The 21,244-nt window shown below is 43.0% G+C and overlaps 1 protein-coding gene across 2 annotated transcripts in view; it reads right to left on the bottom strand.

Moving 5' to 3' along the window:
• Positions 1-2,308: 2,308 nt before the first annotated feature.
• GPR176 (G protein-coupled receptor 176) overlaps positions 2,309-21,244 on the bottom strand; it is a 99,171-nt gene continuing 80,235 nt past the window's right edge. The window contains exons 2-3 of one of the 2 annotated variants that reach the window (XM_082617914.1): positions 10,560-10,812; positions 2,309-5,556 (exon numbers count right to left, since the gene is read on the bottom strand). In XM_082617914.1, coding sequence (XP_082474040.1) covers positions 4,434-5,556; positions 10,560-10,812 — 1,376 coding nt within the window. In that variant the 3' untranslated portion in view covers positions 2,309-4,433. The remainder of the gene's footprint in view (positions 5,557-10,559; positions 10,813-21,244) is intronic. The other variant, XM_082617913.1, reaches the window with a different exon arrangement.

Here is a 21,244-nt window from a genome sequence, read left to right as displayed (position 1 = left end):
ATAAATAGCCATCAGAGGTTCACATAAAACAATGCTGGAGATTACAGTCTGAGTTCTAGGAAGGTCTCCAGGCCTTTATTCTGCCTATTAACTAACTTATCTCCTTGGCACAAATGGGGATAAACACTGGTTGAACCTGAGGCTAACAGGCAAGATATTTTAGCTTCTAAAACCTCATATATGGAGAATCTTAGATCATTTCAATTTATTTTAAAAGCCTTGCACTCACACAAAAAGGCTTTTGATGCTACCCTGGGCATTAGTATTGATTTCAATTCCTGTTTTATTCACATACTCTCAGGTCATTAACGATGATTCATTTTTCTTTTGACTACAGAACTCTAATATAGCAGCAATTGGTTGTGATATAAACCTGCTAAATGTTTACAACTATTTGGGGAAGTTAACCACTTTGCTATAAACTCATTTACATCATATATTGCTACATTGGTAGACTACAATATGAAAGCACTAATCCTTCCCCTCCACAGAAATTCAGCCTAAAATAAGCTCTTTTTCCCTGAGCATCTCAGATCTGGTATGCGGCAGCCGCTGTGAGCCACCCAACCCGGTCAGGGCTGCCAAGAGCACAGCAACGCCCAGAGCTGGCCTGGAGCTGAAGCTTTTCTCTCCAGCCCAATCAGACTTGTGCTTGAACTCCAATATTAGCTTAACACACCACGTGACTGCCTTATAGTTCCTTTTCGATGGCTGAGGCCACTTTGGGTTTGTCTATCTGCCCTTAGTTACCTACATATTCTGCTCTACTCTGCATCAGTAGAGTATATTATGCTCATTCTTTTTTTTTTTAACATCTTTATTGGAGTATAATTGCTTTACAACGGTGCATTAGTTTCTGCTGTATAACAAAGTGAATCAGCTCTACGTATACATATATCCCCATATCCCCTCCCTCTTGCGTCTCCCTCCCACCCTCCCTATCCCACCCCTCTAGGTGGTCACAAAGCACCGAGCTGATCTCCCTGTGCTATGCGGCTGCTTCCCACGATATGCTCATTCTTATTCAGGATCTGGCTTATAGATTTACAGCAAAGTCAAACATTCTTTCGACATCCCTTTTTTTTTTTTTTTTGAACCTGAGAATTGTTTGGTGAAGAACGATTCCAGCTTACACAGTTATCTTTGTCTTCAGGGATTCAAACAGTACTTTGGCACTGTGTACTGCCTCCAAGTATCATCATTGTGAATACTAATAATTGTTGGGGTAACTGGTGAAAACATCAATGTAATACTGTTTTCTGAATAACATTGCAAACATGCCTCAACCACTTTTTTTAATGTAGCATGTAAGCACTGATATTGATATAGTTTTACTGTGTGCCACACTTTGTGTTAAACAGACCATATGCCACTGAATCCTCACAACTGCCCCATGAGGAATACTATGGTCTCACTTGGATTCCCCTGAAAACAGAGCTTGAGACAAGGGCTTTGTGCAGTTGGTTTTGGGGAGGTGATCCTTGAGGCCATGAATGAGGGTAGAGAAAGCCAGACAGGGAAGGAGGAAGAAGAGTCAATAAAAGGATGCATTATTTGGACACCGTGGTGGGCAACAGGGACTCAGTTTGCTGGACTTCCTGAGAAGTGGAAAGATGCCTCCCACAATTGTCCAGCAGAAGGACAGGGGCATTTTTATCCACTGGTTCCCATGTCCCACTGATCAAGGGTTACCCCCCCAGAGCTAGGGAGCTCTCCCAGGGCAGACAGCAGAGAAACTAGGCCTTGATGGCTCTCAGGGAAGTGAGTAGATGCAGCCAACAATGGCCCACTGCAGACATGGCTAAAATCAGAGGTGAAATATGGGAGTCAGGGCAACAGAAGCCTCTGACACAGTTATTACCTCATTTTATAGAGAGGAAACCAAGATACATGGAGATTACCTCACATGCTCAAGGTCACAAGGTGGGTCAGTGGTAGAGTCAGGACTCAAACATGGGCCATCTGACCTCAAGGCCATGGCCCCAACCATAAGGGGTAATGACGGCTGCACTGCACTCTTCCCCGTGTAGCTCCACCTATACGTTTGAGCAAACCATCCACCAATTCCATTTGGAACCCAGGTTTGGGACATTTATTCAAACATTGCAGTTTCTTCTTTGGGAATTCATTTTTCAAGTTGCAACAACATAAGAAAATGCTACTAGAATGCTGCATCTGCATGTTGGGAGGAAAATAAACACCTTTCTTTTGAGATCACACAGGAAGAGAGAGGTTCAGATAGTATACACTTGAGAGGGGGAAAAAAAGAAAACAAACAAAAAATCACTCAGACAACCTTTTTTGAGTTCAGAAACTGCTTTTCAATTTTTTATTAAAACATAATTCTTCAAGGAGTATAGAAATACACCTAGCCATGACGTGTTAGAAGTCAACCAACTGCTTCAAACATACATAAGTAACATCTATCAAATTCCGGCTCACCAGAATTTATTAAGTTGTACATATATGTTACCAGAATGACACCAACGTGGCTACATTTGACAGATTCTTCTAAAGTGGACACAAGTTTCTGACAGGTTATGTTTCCCCTTGATGAACGCTGTAACAACTGTGACGGTTTGAAAGATAAGCTTGAAGGGCCACAACGGGAAGCATCAGGGCAAGGAGCTCCAGAGCGCACACAGGGGCCCCGGGAGAGGGGGTGGCGGGCCCCCGTTTCTGCTGTGAGCACACAATGCTTCAAAGAGACGAACACAAAGAGGAAGGCACTCCCTCCTCTGGACAAGGGTCTTTGGGTTCACATTCGGGAATCACAAGACAGCACACCCAGGAAAGGACAGGAAAAGGAAACTCCCTACACATAGTCTGACCTTCCTACGAGGGACAAGGGCCTGTGTGGTTCAAGGAGAAGATCCGTGAGGACCCCTGCCATTGGGATGTGTTCTTTGCCGCTGAGGATGCCCCCTCCCTTGAAGCTTGCTCAAGGCACTGGATTGGCTCCCTTCCATACTATGAACAGGAACAAAACGCCCTCCAGAGAAGAGCAGACCTGGTGCTTGATTTGCTCTCCTTAAGAGTGAAGTTTCCTTTGTGGTTTGAATTCAACCTGGTGAAGCCCACACCAAAGTAGACTCGAATTGCTGTGAGAGCCCTCAGGCGACTGATCAATGGAGGACACTGTCCTCCCTCTTCCATCCTGTCTGGCTCCTGCTACAACTTCACTGGGAAGGAGTAAGTGGAGAGCTCACCTGGGCTAGGTATTGCCTTGGCATTGTACAACGATGAATTCCTTCTCCATGTTCTGTTCCTCCTTTGCGCCCAAAATGAAGGGAGAACCACAGTCGTACAAACAGACTGAAAATGACACCGGCGACGCATGGGGTCTGCAGTCCTCCTTGGAAGGGAACCAACTTTTCCCACTCTTGGGCAGACTCACTTTTCCTAATCAAGTATTTTTAGCTTGACGCTTCCAGAGGACCCCGTTTATCCTAACTTTGCCTTTTTAAAGGACCTTTAATTCCAGAAGTTGGCACAAATCTTTTTCGATACAGTTTACCCCTGCTGATTGCTGCATAAAATCTTTCACATGAGACCATGTGGGAAGAGAAAACTCTACAGAGTGTGGATATTTCTCAGTCTTTCTTCTCCACTTCTAAGCTTCTCTTTTGTTGAAAAAAATACAACTTAAGGGGGAAAGACATGATAAAAGCTTGCAGTGTTTTCCAACCAACACTGCAAACTTCTCTTTCTGAGGCCTTAGTGATGCCAGGAGATGGTCAGGATAATCAAGGACAGAATATCTTCCTAATCCCTGGGCACATCTATTGCCATGTCTGTCAAATGGGGGTGCAATATTCATTCATCCCTCACCTACATCCCAGCGAAGGAGATGAAGGGCATCGGGAGAAACTGAGTCATGTGATCAGGCCGTCCAGGAAAAAGGTATCAAATGCCAAGGTTCTATCTTCCCTAAAGATACAGATCAATATAAACCATTTTGAATATTTGTCATTTTAAAGTCGATCAAATAGGCATTTTCTTGCGGCCACACGGCTCCATAATTATCTTGGGCTTCTCTTAGAGTGCCCCTGCTTCCTTTGAACACATAGACATTCTTCTCTCCGCGTATTCTCTGCAGGGCCCGGAACTGAGATATCCCCAGAAAATGCACACAGAGAACCCACCCAAGACCCATTTCCCACTACCCAGCTTTCGTCTCCACAGAGAGGAATGTGGACTTTACTGTGGATCACTGAGATAAATATATATATATGTGTATAAATATATATATACGCCCTCAATAAAGAGGACATTCGATTTTATATAGATTTCCCTCTCATTCAAAAGCATCTGGCCCATAGAGGAGGAATCAACCCATACTGGGTTGCAAGGAGATCAGACAAATCATAGGCCCAGTGAAGGGAGGGCAGGAATGTGGAAGGTCTGTTGCTTCCAGGGATTTACAAGACTTGCTAGGAATCCACCTTTGGGAAGATGCTCACTTTATTGTTTCTGCTCATCTTCCGCTCCACCCTGCCTACCTTGGGCATCTTTGTCTGGATCAGCTCTTCTGGGGTGTTGCCCAAGGGGGGAAGCAGCCTCTTCTTGCTATTTCGGGTCTCCGAGAGCCACTGTGGAGGCAACTCAAATGGCCCAAAGCCGAATTGCAGGGAATACCTGTCAGGGAATGTCTCAGGTTCCACAGGGACTGCTGGTGCCACCTGGGATATAGAGTCCACTGTGCCTGGGGGTGGTGCAGGGGTAGCAAACCGCAGCCCCTGCTCTACCTCCAGGCAGGTGGGAAGTAGCTCCCTGGCCTGGAGTTCAGCTGAGCCGGCATACTTGGCTTCACTCCCTTCCTCGTCATCTGTGGGCTTAAAGATCTGCTGCTGCCCAATGTGGAACATCTCCAGGAGCTGGCTGCCCGAGCGCATGCTGGGCTCCAGGCTGGCATCGGCCACCCCGCTCCCTGTGCCCACCACATTCCGGCGACTGTAGCGGTGGTGCAGTTGTACCAAGGTCCCTACCAAGCACTTGCGGATAGATTTGTTCACAGTAAGGAAGAGTACAGGGTTCGCCAGCAGAGAGACTTTGGGCAGCCAAATGGCGGTGAGCAACAAGAAGACAGAAGTGTTGGGGACATTGAGCACAGTCTGGTAGACGACCAGTGTGGCATAGGGCACGCTGCATAAGATGAAGACCATCACCATGGACAGCAGGGTGGCGTGCAGCTCGGCCTCCCGCTGGGAGGCGTAGGGGATAGAGATGGTGTTCTGCGGGGTCCGCAGCGCTGCTATGATGACCTTCTTCTTCTGGCTGGCACTCAGGGCCCGGCGGATCAGTATCAAGAAGAGGAATACCACAGCCACAGGCACGATGACCGTGGTGATGTTGTAGACCAGAACGTACACCAGGTGGCCCAACGAGTTGCTCCAGACTTCCGTGCAGGTGGACATGGCATAGATGTCAGCCACGTTGGTCACCGCAAACACAGGGACGCTGGCCACCACGGCATGGGCCCAGATGTATATCACTAGTTCTCGGGACTTTGCATCAGATATTTTTCTCTCCAGCGGATAGAGGACTGAGTAGTACCTGCCAAACGCACAAGCAAAATTCATTTCACAGAAGATACACTTTAATTAGGGGAATCTATATTACTAAAAGTAGGAAGGAGGAAAGAAAGGGTCAATTTCCTCTACTCTGCCTAAGACAGAGGAAACCACTGGGGGAATTAGGAAGCTAGACCTTAAGTTTTGAGGATTTTGCTGTACAATTCACAGTTAGCTTTATAATTATTGCCACCAGGACTAAATCCAAAACAGTGCCCTCGATATAAAGGATATCTCCCTCTGCTGGAAAGACACCTCTTTTTCAATTTAAGGGTAAAGGGTAATTTGTAAAAAAATTTTTTACCTGGGCTAGAGGAGCTTGAGGGCAATTTTCAAAGCCACTAAGAGAAAGAAAATGTATCTGCACACAAATCCAAAGGAGACTCGTGCCACAGTGGATATGCACAGTGGATATGCATCACTAGCATTTACAGCCACCTGGGGCAGAAGAAGCCAGTGTGAGGGAGGGACTCTGACAAAATCCTTCCACAAGATCAATTTGACTGAAAAAAATCATGCCTGCTCAATCGCCCTTGTTCCCATGATAATCACTCAGTACCCCTAAGAGCAATTAATAGACTTAAAATGCCTGCATGATTAGCTTTTTGTTAAAATCAGGGAAGACTTTTTTCCTTCAAGCTTTACTTGATTATTCTATAACCACCTAATCAGAATTCCAAAAGCACCTTGTTTCAATATCACCTATGACTGGGGGAAACCAAGTAATTTGTTAGACCCTAGAACCACATCTGTCATGAAAGGGCAGCCAGCAGCCCTCAGAGATATGGCGAGTTTCTTCACCTTAGCTCAGCCCACATCTGTGCAGTCAGCTAATGCTGGAGTCGACCTTCCAACCCTATTAACATGCATTCTCTCATGGGGCCAGCTGAGCAGGCATGCCTTCTGTCACAAGGATTTCTGAGCACCACCTATGTTCTAGGTATTGCCAGGCACTGGACTGCAAAGATGGAAGGACGCACGGGAATGTTTCTTAACTAAATGGGGAAAGGGGGCATGTAAACAAACAATTGTAACCGAGCAGATGATGGCTCTACTGGAGCGACGCACAAAGGAGGTGGGGAAAGGGAGCACCTGGGAAAATGTCAAGAGCAAGCGGCCCTGTGGTGGAGTCTGGCAGGGGACAAGCTGGGGGAGAGATGATGCAAACACAACACGATCACGGATGACCAGAGATGGATGGAGTGCAGTAAAATGTGTTCTAGATCACTTTCTGGGAAGGGAAAAAAAGAGAAAGAAATGTATAAGTTATACATGCTCTCAACCGTTTTTCTCTGAATACGGAGAAGCTTTTCTAACCACCGCTCAGTAAATCCAGTGTGATGGCCCCACGCCCACGCATGAATACACGCCCACTGTCTCTGATTCCCATTTGCTAAGTGACAGGTAACGAACCCAGGCTTCCCATCATTTTTTATTCCATTCTAGGTTGGGAAATAGACTGCAGCACAAGCACACAGGCTCACTATACATCATTCTGTTAGCGTGTGCGTCTCTAGAGGATGATGCAGGAGGTGTAGGTGGCCTCCCAATTCACTTGCTGACTTGGTGCCACGAAACAAATATCTGGGAAAGAAGTGAGAGAAAGAACTGTTTTCCCTTTGTCTTCGTGCACAACAAACCTATACTTTCCAGTAATCTGCATCTCTGAATAATGAAATAGGAATTTACCAAACTTGCTTTTCTACTAAAAGAACTTGCTTATCTTTTTAAAAAACTAGGAATTTTGGATTAATAGATATACACTACAATATATAAAATAGATAAACAACAAGGACCTACGGTGTAGCACAGGGAACTATATTCAATATCTTGTAATTATCTATAATGGAAAAGAATCTAAAATAGAATATATATATATACACACACACATATATATAATTGAATCACTTTGCTGTATACCTGAAACATTGTAAATCAACTATACTTCAATTAAAAAAAATAAAAATAAAAGACACACTGAAAAAAATGATGGCAAAAATACAGTAGATTTTCTGCTGGAAAGAAAATAAGGATTTCTTATTATTTGCATATTTTCTTGCCTAAAACCAAAGACTCAAAATAACCCACAGGGATTATTGCATTGCTTCCAGGTAGAATAGCAACCTGTCCAGAATAAAGTGTTCCCACTCTTGTTGAATCCTATTCTTAAAAAACCTTCAGGATTCATAGCAGCATTAGTTATAATAGCCAAAAAGTGGAAACAACCCAAATGTCCATCAACTAGTAAATGGATAAACAAAATGTGGTATATGCATACAATGGGAATATTATTCGGCAATAAAAAGGAATGAAGTAAGTTAAGAGAGTAGATCATGAGTTCTCATTACAAGGAAAATAAACATTTTTTGCTACCTATATGAGATGATGGATGTTAACTAAATTTATAGTGAATCATTTCACAATATGTGTAAGAGAAGTCATTATGCCATAGACCTTAAACTTGTACAGTGCTGTATGTCAACTATAACTCAATAAAGCTGGAAAGAGAAAAAAAGAAGTACTGATACCTGCTATAACATGGATGAACCTTGAAAACATTATGCTGAGTAAAAGAAGCCAGGCACAAAAGAACACATATTGTATGATTCCACTTATATGAAATGTCCCCCCATACAGAGGCAGAAAGTAGATTAGTGGTGGCCTAGGTCTGGGGGTGGGAATGGGGAATAACTGTAAATGAACACAAGGTTTCTTTTTAGGGTGATGGAAATATTCTAAAGTTCAATTGTGGTCATGGCTGCACAACTGTACATATATTAAAATTCATTGACTTGTACATTTTAAATGAATTTTATGATACGTAAATTATATCTCAAAAAAACTATTAAAAAAAAACCTTCAGGAAAGAAAAGCCCACCATGTGGACTGCAGACATAAGACCTCACCAAGCAGGTAGTAAGGGGCCGCCAGAAAGACACCTGCCATGAACACAGAATGGATCAACACAAAAAGCATTAGGGTGCCCACCGGGAAGTAAACAGACTTTTCACTCTAACTTTTCATGGTTTTATTCCAGTTCTATGCAATGGCACTTCCCAGGTGTTCACAGACCTCTGGTTGAGCATGGAAGAGACATGCAAGGTAACCAAAAAGTGGGTGTGGCAAATTGGCATCACCTGGTGCACATTCAGCTTGCTGAAGGGATTCCAGGGGCCCACATACTAAGTTTCTGAATGCAAATTAATTGCCAACATTTAAAAATGATAGAATTCTAGATTTCTGATTTCTCTTCTAAGAAATAGGAAGTCTGGCCCACTGAGTCGTGATACTCACAAAGCAACTATTAGCTGCATCTGCTGAGCGATGGCCCCTATGAACAGGAATGCAGACACACAACCCCAACCTGGCCTGTGTCACTTGGTTTTGTCACCTGCCTCGTCTGTCTCTGTGGATGGTGAGTTTCTAGGGAGAAACTGTCAAGGAGCTGGAGTGGTTCCCTGCAAGATCTGATGGTAAAATGATTGCAGACAATATATCTAAGGAAGAATGTGCCGACCAGAATGGAAGGCTAGAGAAAGAGAGATAAATATTGTGGCCAAACACAGGCCACAAATAATTCATTTAGTTCGTTTTACCCCTGAGGGAACTGAGACTTAGAGAGGTTAAGCCTTTGCCCAAAGCCACCAGCAAGAAAGCAGCATAGGTAGGACTTAAAGACAGACTTCTGGTTCCAGAGTCCTGTTTCTTAAGCACAAAGTCAATGACTTCTCCTAGTATGTAGGGGGCTTTGTGTGGCTCTGTGTCCTCTGCGCAGACAACACTGGGCAGCTAATGAAATCAGGGTTCCAAGCCAGAGAGGCTGAAGTGACTCCGTAGATGGATTCTGCAATCCATACCCTTATAGGTCATTAAGGTATTGAGTATGTTTTAAATGGACAAAGAGTTTTAAAATTCTAAATTCATCTAAAACGTAGTTAAATTTATCACAGGGTATAAAGTCAGAAGAGCCAGCACTTTCCCTTCAGCAACTTTTCCTCTCTGTAAATCTTGAAATCAAAAGTTCTTGTGGGGCTTCCCTGGTGGCGCAGTGGTTGAGAGTCCGCCTGCCGATGCAGGGGACATGGGTTCGTGCCCCGGTCAGGGAAGATCCCACATGCCATGGAGTGGCTGGGCCCGTGAGCTATGGCCGCTGAGCCTGAGCGTCCGGAGCCTGTGCTCCGCAACGGGAGAGGCCACAACAGTGAGAGACCCATGTACCGTTAAAAAAAAAAAAAAAAAAGGTTCTTGTGGACACAAAATATTTTTCAATTCTTCTTTGCTTATTTAATTCTATTCTCTAAAATGTATTATTATCTCAATTGTATTCATGAAGTGCTAGCAACAAAGAGAAAAGACAGGCAGCTGTTGATTACTGAGAACTTCACACTTCACTTTGATAAATTTGATCAAATTATGTATGACAACAGTAGCTAGGATGTAAGATTTATTTCCAAATGAACATCCTTTAAAAAAGGATGGGAAGAGAAAACAAACACCATCACAATATAAAACCTTGGAAGTAAATCCTCCAAAGGAATTCTGGTGCTATCTGGCCAGGTCCAACAGGACTGTCTAATCATTTGTTAAATAGCCACTGAATTGTTCTCTTGTTCTTCCAGAAATGTTTTCATCCTGCATCAAAAGGCCCTAATTGCACAGTTAGCAATCTGATGAGCAATCTACTGTAAATTGCAATGCAAATACCGCTAATTCCAACCAAGCTGAAACTATATCATGATCCAGCTCTGCCCCAGCATAGTCATGATGTAACCTCCCCAATGCCACATCTTTTCTCAATGGTCCCATTTTCTGGAGCTGCTGTCTTCTGTGAGGCATCTGTTTCAGCAATCGACTCTCTTTCTGTTGACAACAAGCAGACTAAAAAGCAGTATTTGGAACACTGACTATTCACTATTTGCTTCATGATGCTAATTTTTCAATACACTTAAAAAAAAAAAAGTTGCACCCCTGGCTACCTGATCTTACCTGTCCAAGGCAATGGCGGGGAAGCTGAGGATAGTCACAGAGCAGAAGACTTTGTGCAAAAACTTAACGACCTTGCAGAAGAGCATGGTGTAGATCCACCAGCAACAGTGAGGACTGGTGCTGAGGATGATGTCGAAGGGCACGCAGACCAGGCTGGCACAAATCCCCGAGCAGGCCAGGTTTTTAATGAACCTGTTGGTGACAGATTTGAACACGGTTGTGCGGCAAGTCGACCATAACACCATGAAGTTTCCTGGCCAGATAGGCAAAAATAAAAACAAAAAAAAAATGTTTAAATAAAAAGAAAGAAGACAAAAAAGAAAGAAAGAAAATACAGGTTAAAAAAAAGATTGAAAAACCATGTTTGAGAGTTCATTTCAAAGAATTTAAAGGCATATGATAGTCAATTTATGTGAAATTATTAAATCACTTTCATAAGTATCAAAAAGTCTAGCAGAATTTTTTAGTGGTGAGTTTTGCTATTTAATTTTAGGCATAATAGTATTATGATGATGATTCTGTCTCACCTGAGTATAAACAGTCGGCTAGGGATTACCTAACCTCAGCCAGTCTACTCTGACCAAGTTTGCAAATGACCTCGCCTTACCAAACTCTGTAACAGAAACAGGACGAAAGCCACACATGTGGCTTAAAATTTCCTAGTAGTGATATTTTTAAAAAGTAAAAAGAAGCAGGTGAAATTTTAATAGTGTATATTATTGAACCCAATCTATGCCAAACATTATCATTTCAACGTCATCATTACTTTAAAAAGTATTAAAGTAATATATTCATTCTTATTTTTGTGCTACATCTTTGAAATGTGGCATGCGTTTTTTCGTTTGTTTTGTTTTTTATTTATTTATTTATTTTTGGCTGCGTTGGGTCTTCATTGCTGCGCTCAGGCTTTCTCCAGTTGCAGCGAGTGGGGGCTACTCTTCGTTGTGGTGCACAGGCTTCTCATTGCAGTGGCTTCTCTTGTTGCGGACCACAGGCTCTAGAGCGCAGACTCAGTAGTTGTGGCACGCGGGCTTAGTTGCTCCGCAGCATGTGGGATCTTCCCGGACCAGGGATTGAACCCGTGTGCCCTGCATTGGCAGGCAGATTCTCAACCACTGCACCACCAGGGAAGCCCCTGGCGTGCATTTTTTAAATTGAAATATAATTAATATATAACACTGTATTCTTTTTAGGTGTGCATGCTGTATGTTTTATTTTACACTTACAACACATTTTCAGTTCACACTTGTCACATTTCAAGGGCTCCATAGCCACATGCAGCTGGCGGCCGCTGGACAGGCCTGCACTGTTCTAGACCTTTAGTGTCAATAACACACTTGCCTGTCCCTCTCTGAGCATCTTCCTCCTGTGGCTTCCACAGGCCTACAGCCTCCTGGTGTTCCTCCCACCTCTCCCAGGCCCTGGCTGCCCCCAGTCTTCTTCACCAGGCCCTTCCCCATCCTCTCTCTCCAGCTTCTCCCTAGTTTAAATCACCCATTCAGGTGGTTCTCCACTGAAATGCTTGTGACTCCCACATTCAAGGCCCAGACTAGGCCTCTCCTCTCAACTCCCGACTCCTGTCCCACTAAACATCTGATTCTCCACCCCTTCTCGGTCTGTTCTGCCCACCCATTGTCCTCCAGAGCCTACACGATCCAGGGCCAACCTGCCTAATCTCACGCCACGCTGCCCCTGGCTTGCTGGGCACCGGCTACGCTGCCCGTTTTTTCTGTTCTTGAAACACAACGAGGCTGATCCGGTCTCCACGCCTGTGCACAAGTTTTTTATACTGCCTAGCATGGTCCTCGTGTGTCTGATTCCTTTTAATCCAGGTCTCAGTATAATTGCTGCCTCCTCAAAGAGGCCTCTGCTAACCATATTTTTATTTTAAATACTCACTGCTCCTCCCTCCAGCATACTCTCTTATAATATCCTGTTGTGGCCTTCTCAGCTCTTATCATAATTATTAATTTGTTTACTCATTTTCCCTTCATTTCACGAGGATAAAAAAACATGTCAATCTTGTTCACTATCATAACTCCACTGCCTAGTTCAGTATCTGGCACGGAACAGGCATTCAGTAACTATTTAGATGAATGAATTTGAAAGAGAACAAACAGTAATCAAAAGTCCCTGCAGTAAGATAATCCGTTTCGTAGTAGGAATGTCATGAGAGGCTATTCTGAGTCAGTAGTTCCCAAATCTCACTATGCATCAGAAGTACTATACCAGACATCCTGAATCATAGTTATAGGTATAGAACTGGGAACCTGCCTTTGTAACAAGCACTTCAGATAGAGTTGGCCGCCAGACTGAAGTTTCAGAAATGCCACATCTAGACAGAGACTGTAGCCTTCATCCCCAGCGTCTCACAGGGCCCTAGTCGTCAGGTATGCGGGGCAGCCTACGTTACCAGGGGAGATTTTACCTGGTGAAAGATCCAGGTCCACATGGCTAGTCAGTCATGACCCAAGGACATTGCTCTCTCCTGGGCACAGGCACAGAGAATGCCCTCTAATGACTGAGGCAACAGCTCAGCCTCACGCGGAAGGACAGCATGGTGCCAGGGGAGGGGAGCACAGGGCTCAGGGCTGCAGCCGAAGTCGCCACCAGGAGCTGCCTCGCTGCCTCAGATGCTGACATAACTTACTGTCAAGAGTCTCTTTTCAGACACAGTAGTCTACAGCTACTTCTTATCTGCCAGAAAAAAAAAAGGGCACTGCATTTAGGTAAGTAGGCCAGCTGCTTCCAGGAAATTCTCTACCAAACTTTCCTTACATAAATATGCTGACTCAGTGAGATGAAATTCACAGTGTGAATATATACACACGTTTGTTCAATAGAAAAGCTGTTTATACTAATGTTACCACCTCAGGCACCCTCACGCTTTCCTGTCACCAAGGTTACAGACTGAGCAATAATGATGTATTTGAAGCTCCATCAATATGGGGATTTTTTTTTTTCCTGGCCTTTCCCACTGAAATGCAGATTAGGATCTGGCTGAAGCATCTTTCCTCACTTAAGTTTTACAGATAGGACTTAAAATCTGGTAACCATCTAATAATGAAATTGCCCACTTAAAGAAATCTGCTGTAGGACTTCCCTGGTGGTGCAGTAGTTAAGAATCCGCCTGCCAATGCAAGGGACACGGGTTCAAGCCCTGGCCCGGGAAGATCCCACAGGCCGTGGAGCAGCTAAGCCCATGCACCACAACTACTGAGCCTGCACTCTAGAGCCCACAAGCCACAACTACTGAGCCCACGTGCCACAACTACTGAAGCCTGAGCGCCTAGAGCCCGTGCTCCGCAACAAGAGAAGCCCCAACAATGAGAAGCCCGCGCACCGCAACAAAGAGTAGCCCCCGCTCACCACAACTAGAGAAAGCCCGCGCACAGCAACGAAGACCCAACACAGCCATAAATAAATAAATAAATTAATTAATTAATTTTTTTAAAAAAAGAAATCTGCCATGAGGAGACTGTCATGGTATCTTCAGTTGTTAATATCGGGGCTGCCTCCAGTCCACTAGGGGACTTCCTATAAAGACCATCCTTCTGCTTTATAAAACAAGACCCATAGGATTTTCTATTTCTCTATCACTGTTAATCTTTGTCGCTTGGTAGGTTACACTGAATAAAACATTTTGTATAACAAACAGGAAAATTTATTGCAAAGGAGAGAAAAGGCTGTGGGCAAAGGTCTCTCGTGCATACAGTAGATTTCTTTGAAACTAATCTCCATCATTACCCTCATACTCTAACTCTCTTATCTTTCTCTCTCCCTCCCAATTATGTCAGGCACACTTTTTTATTGTTTTTTTCTTAAATCACACATTTTATTAGTATGTCCATGCTTGCAAATGAGGAAACTTGTTTTCAATGAGTTATTATTGAAAAACCCGAGATGGCTATAATCACATTGTATCTCCACTTACTTATAAAACTCTACGAGGCATCTGAAGCCTAATCCCTTTTCCTAAAACCTGAAGCTAAACAAGCCTCTATGTTCTTTCCCTTCTTTAAACCACCTCTCTCTGTCTTCACTTAAAAACTGACTCATTTGGCTCTAAGAACCCAAATTAGAAAAAAGTATCAGGAGAGGAGAACCTACACTCAAAATCTGATTGGCCACACATTAAAAAGTGTGTGTGTGTACACATGAGAACACACATACACGTGCAAGCACACAAATATACACACAACAAAACAAAATAATTACATATTTTATCATTTAATCTCATGAGCACTTTAGATTCTTCTTAGCTTTACAAGGTACATCAAGGATAACTCAGCATATATTTTAAATAACACAGTGTTCAACCTTGAGATACTTTTTAGTTTAGACATCATGGTCTAAATCACCCAACCCCCTTTAGAAATGATTCAAGTTCTGTACCCATTCTTCCTCCCTACATATTCCCATTATATCTTCTAATGCTGGATTCCATGACAACATTCAGTGCCAGGGCTGTGGGCACAGCAACACAATTAGTACACACTCACAGCACACACAACCAAAAGGGGAATAAGAGGTAGAGCACGATGGCGCTGGTAATACAAACCTACTCTCCCTGGGACCGCTATTACTCTATCATTACTCCTCATCTAAAATACAAATCAAGATTTCTCTTTACACAGTATAATTTGATATCAGACAATGCATAAAAGGACAAAAAAGAAAGTAAAAATTATCCACCCAGTGATAACTAACTGTAAACTTTAAGTATTTATCCTTCCAAACTTCTTTTTATATATACGGACTTTTTGATTATGCCAGTGGGGTCAACTACTCACGCTGCTTTTCTAGACCTTTTTCCATAACAACCACCTTTCTATACAATAAATAAAAATAGATTTATATCATCATTTTAACAGCTTCCTAAAAGCAATAGTGCTTCTCTGGTTATACCCTAATGTATTTTGTCTATTGCACATTGATGGGTTTTTTTAAAGCTGTTTTCAATACATCTCTATTATACAATGTTGAGATCAACATCCTTATATATTTAAGTTTGGAGGAAGTGAACTGATTATTTACTGAAGGTAAATTTCTAGAAGCAGAATTTCCAGGTCAAAGAGCTTACACATTTTTTATGTATATTGCAGAATGACCCTCCACACAAGTCATAGGAGAGAGGCGGTTTCTCCATATGCTGTCTCACTAAAATATCTGGAATTTTGCATACTTCCTCAGTCCTACGATTCATATTTTCCTTATTTCCAGAAAATTTTCATCCATTGCCTCTGAATCTTGCCCTATCCTTTCTCCTTATTATCTTCTTCTGGAATTCTTATTAGATTTACATTAGACCTCATTCTAGTCTCTTAACCTCTCATTCATATTTTCCATTTTCCATCAATTTATTGTCTTCTGCAAACTGAATGCTATTTCTCATGTCTTCCTTCCATTTTATCAAGTCTCAATTCATCTGGAAGTAATCAAACCATCTTTCTTTCTTTCTTTCTTTCTTTTAGCTTCTTGGGTATTAAACTTTTTGAAATTTGTATTTGGGTCTACTTCAAACTGCTTACTCTTTATTCCTAGTGTCTAGTTATTTTACTATGGCTCTTTTCCTTCTTTAATCTGTAATCACGTTGTTTTTTTTTTGGCTGTGTTGGGTCTTTGTTGCTGCACGCGGCCTTCTCTAGTTGGTGGTGAGCGGGGGCTACTCTTTGTTGCGGTGCACGGGCTTCTTACTGCGGTGGCTTCTCTTGTTGCGGAGCATGGGCTCTAGGGTGCCCGGGCTTCAGTAGCTGTGGCTCATGGGCCCTAGAGCGCAGGCTCAGTAGTTGTGGCGCACGGGCTTAGCTGCTCCACGGCATGTGGGATCTTCCTGGACCAGGGCTAGAACTGGTGTCTCCTGCATTGGCAGGCGGATTCTTAACCACTGTGCCATCAGGGAAGCCCCTGTAATCATGTTTTTTAAATGCTTATACTTTCTTTTAGATTATTCTGTTTCTAGTTCTAGACATGTTAATTTTGCCATTTGTTGGTTCTCCTGGCCCTCCTTTTATGCTTTTCCTCATATGGTTTTTAATGTTCAGTTATGAGCTCATAGTATATGGGGGCTGTTTTTCTGTGGCAGGCTACAGACCCTGGTTGTGGAAATGTTTCAAGTGGCTAGCCAAGCACATATTAGTACTTTGTTGCACTTTCATGTGAAAATCAAAGACAATGCAGTTGAAAGACCATTCTGAGAAAGGTTTAGTGTGTGGGGAAATTTTTACCCTAGGGAGATGCAGGATATTTTAATGACTAAGAGCACAGACCCTGAAGCCTTACTCCCAGATTCAAGTCCCAGCTCTACCATTTACTAGCTGTGTGATCATGGGTGAATTAACTTCTCTGTGCCTCAGTTTCACCATCTGAAAAGTGGACATAATAACAATGCCTATGTCCCAGGGCCATTGTGAGGATTTAGTAAGCCCATACAAGTAATATAAGCACAGCACTTAGAACAGCTTCTTGTGCCTAATAAATGCTATGTAAGTAGATATGTCACTGTTATTATTAGTTGCAAAAGTTTCCAAAGGGCACCAAGGAAAGGTCTGACAGCGAGAGAAACAGTGAGAGGCTGGGCCAGAGGAAAAGAAACCTGGAGCTGTATATAGAGAAGATAGAAGAGGATAGGTCCCTAGAAGGACTTGGAAGCAATCAGGAAGAAGAGACAAGGTAGGACTGACTGGCCTGCAGGTTCCACATGGAACACTGGGGTCTGACAAGGAAGAAACTCCTAGGTTTACCCTGTGGAGGTCCCTTGGGTGGTGCTGGCAAACTCACAGAAGACTGTCCCGTGGGGTCATGATGGGTGCCTGGGACTATCATGTTTGAGTAGTTGTGACAACTTCAGAGCTCCACCCTCAGGCCTGTGGCACACACACAACTTGTCTCTCTCCCCCTCACTGTTGTCTGGATTCAGTGACTTCACTAAAGCCTTGTCTCCCTGGCAGGGGGGGCAGGGGCCGCTGCAAGATCTGCTCCCTCCTAGAATGTCCAGCCTCCATTTGAATCGCACATGACAGGTCTCAGACCAAAGACATCTCTTCTCTAGATGGAGTCCTGCTCCTAGAATCCATCAAGCCTATCATAAGACATTCCAAACACCTTACAGAAATCTTGCAGCAGCACACAAACATGATACATCTTAATAAAGCCCCAGAGTGAATGAAAAACCCAAAGGGTCAAAAAAAATCAAAAAAGGAATCAATGACCTTGACATGGTTTCATTAAGGAAAATGAAAAATCTCAAAGTGATGATGACTTCCTAATGTTTTCAATTCAATAATCTAAACAGCTTGAAACCATCAAGAGATTATTTGGGGCTTCCCTGGTGGCGCAGTGGTTGGGAGTCCGCTTGCCAATGCGGGGGACACGGGTTCGTGCCCCGGTCCGGGAGGATCCCACGTGCCGCGGAGCGGCTGGGCCCGTGGGCCATGGCCGCTGAGCCTGCGCGTCCGGAGCCTGTGCTCCGCAACGGGAGAGGCCACAACGGTGAGAGGCCCGCATACCGCAAAAGGAAAAAAAAAAAAAAAAAAAAAAAAAAAAAAAAAAAAAAAAAAAAAAAGAGATTATTTGTATCATTATGGGGAAAGTTTTAAAAATGATATCTGGCCAACGATAATGGTACAAGTAATAAAACAATGATTGTAACTATACTTCATTATTTGTTTAAAAAACTTTTTAAAACATTAATAATTACCCACCATCTTCCCAGTAGGTAGCCACTAAGCACTCTTGTGCATTTAGACACACAGGTTGAGCAATTAAGAATTTTAATCAGAATTCAAATTTTGAAAAAGTCTATTCAAAATTATTTGAAAAAAAATTCAATTGGCCCTTGAACAAAGCATGGGTTGATCTGCATATAACTTATAGTCAGCCCTCCACAGTTCCTCCACATCCATGGATTCAACCAACCATGGAATGTGTAGTACTATAGTAAATATTTACTATTGAAAAATATCTGCATATAAGTGGACCCACGCAGTTCAAACCCATGTTGTTCAAGGGTCAGCTGTATTCAGTTTCTTACCACCTTTCTAGAAAGTAAAGGTGTCCCTGAATATCTGAGGGCATTTCTCCATTTTATTTAGGTATGGTTCAGAGGTAGTTTCATTATGACACTGATTTTTGCAAAGAGTTAGTTTTGAAAGAATGCCAGGGCTTCTCTGGTGGCGCAGTGGTTAAGAATCCGCCTGCCAATGCAGGGGACATGGGTTTGAGCCCTGGTCCTGGAAGATCCCACATGCTGTGGAGCACCTAAACCTGTGCACCACAACTACTGAGCTCTAGAGCCCGCAAGCCACAACTACTGAGCCCGCATGCCACAACTACTGAAGCCCACATGCTGCAACTACTGAAGCCTGCGTGCCTAGAGCCTGTGCTCTGCAACAAGAGAAGTCACCGCAATGAGAAGCCCGCGCACCACAATGAAGAGTAGCCCCCACTCGCTGCAACTAGAGGAAGCCCGCGTGCAGCAACAAAGACCCAGGGCAGCCAAAAATAAATAAATTAAATAAATAAATTTATATTAAAAAAAAGAATGCCAGAGGGGGAAAAATGCGAGATTGACTAATTAAACCCATTTTGAAGAAGAGCAAAGGTACAACAGTAACTTGATTAATTTTACCAAAGCATTCAGTAGTTCCCTACTGCCACTAGGAAAAAAACAAATGCAAACTTCTCAACATCATATAATACCCTTTAAGACACGACCCCTGGCTGCTCCCAAGCTTACTACCCAAAGTTGCAGCATCATGATAGAATGAAATAACCTTGGAAATCTAAAGGGCAAATCCACATCTTTCTCTGAACCCTTAAACCTGCTGCCTAAGCAAAACCCTCAAAGGAAACTCCCTTTCATTAGCAAGAGAGAGAGAGAGAGAGAGAGAGAGAGAGAGAGCAAGCAAGGGAAAGAGAAAGCGAAGGTAAGACAAGATAGGAATAAAGAACTCCTCAGTGTAGAGAAGGCAAATGGTACCTGACAAGTTAAAAAAAAAAAAGACACTGTTAAGCTCTGTGAACCTGGGGACACAAATATTCAAACGGAGTTACAAAGTTCACACTTCCAAAGGAAAGCTTAAATAGTTCTAAAAATGATTCTATCTTATTCTGATTTAAAAAAAATCTTTCTCCCGTTAATCTATGTGGGTAAATTTCCCAGCTACCCAGAGAGTCAGCACTGGCAAGGTGATAAGTAGCTTTTTGCCACTGGTATTATTATGAATTATGGCCACAGCAAGAATATGGAGGAAAACAAGCTTGTAGCCAGAGCACTGTGCCTGGTGGTTTTCAATACAATTTGCTCTTCCTCTGAGTCTAAAAGTTTGAGCCTCACCCTCACTAATGAAGTGTCAATTTGCTGTAACTTGCGATTAAACTATCTACTATCTGTCCAACTCTTTTTAAACTGATCATTATTAGCGTGAGAAAACTGTTACTTTAGTTACAATTAATCTGATTCCAGAGGTTGTTCTGAAATGATACAGAAGGTTCCAATTAAGCAGGAATTGGATTAGCAGGAAGAAGCTATGTAGTAAGTTTATTAAAATTCATGGTGAATTTCAAATAATTGCTTTGAATGAAAAGCATCTTATGAAATACACATCCCCAATCTAACCTTGGATGGTTTCCCCTTAGAATACACGTTCCCAATGAATAATTCAGATAAAATATTAACAGGATTCAGTTTTGTAATACATAATATAGAAAGAGACTCCAACAATAGCCTCTTCCAATCAGCTCCTGTGAGGTTGCACAAAGAATTTTAGGTGAGTCTGCAACAAATGTGTATATGTTTTAGCAACAATGGTATCCCCAAAGGTAAGGCAGACTATATAACTCAATCAAGACAAAGAGATCCCAGTGACCATAGCCACTGGGGTTCTCTCATGGAAGTCGCAATGCCCCTGAAACTAGCTCAGTCCCTCACATCTCTCAACACACAGCAAGATACACACAGATCTAAAAGGTAAGAAGAAAGACTCACAAAATCTGAAGTTGATAACTGTCCCTTTCTTTTTTTTTTTTTTTTTTTTTTTTTTTTGCGGTACGTGGGCCTCTCACTGCTGTGGCCTCTCCCGTTGCGGAGCACAGGCTCCGGACGCACAGGCTCAGCGGCCATGGCTCACGGGCCCAGCCGCTCCGCGGCATGTGGGATCTTCCCGGACCACGGGCACGAACCCATGTCCCCTGCATCGGCAGGCGGACTCTCAACCACTGCGCCACCAGGGAAGCCCTGTCCCTTTCTTTGACTACTCAAATTTTTTCCATATAAACTAACCCGAAAATTTTCATAACTTCACAGGATTCCTTGCTCTCCGATCTCTCACATTAAATAGATTAACCTCCCTGAAAGGTATATTATTCCCTGAAAAAAAATATGGCAAGAGTCTCAGTATCATTGGCCCCATCTAACTGTGACAGCTTCGAGCCTTTAATAACCGCAAGCTCCATTTCCCCCTCAGTAGGTGTATAGAGAAAGCTTCCAGGGAAAAGGAGGAAACCAGTTATCAAACTCTCTCTCATTACACAAGCTCCCCTTGGATCTGCATGCTAACAAGATATTCCTGATTAAGTGGAGGTGAAGTAGTTCACTGCCTTAAATGTCTACTCCACAGGCCATCCTACTAAGAGGTTCTTGTCTATATTAAATTGCTTATGTAGTCTTTGAAGGCAGGGTCTGT

Source organism: Mesoplodon mirus, assembly GCF_964341445.2.
Source record: "Mesoplodon mirus genome assembly, chromosome: 4".
NCBI classification, from domain to species: Eukaryota; Metazoa; Chordata; class Mammalia; order Artiodactyla; family Ziphiidae; genus Mesoplodon; species Mesoplodon mirus.
This window is presented reverse-complemented; position numbering and strand designations above follow the sequence as displayed.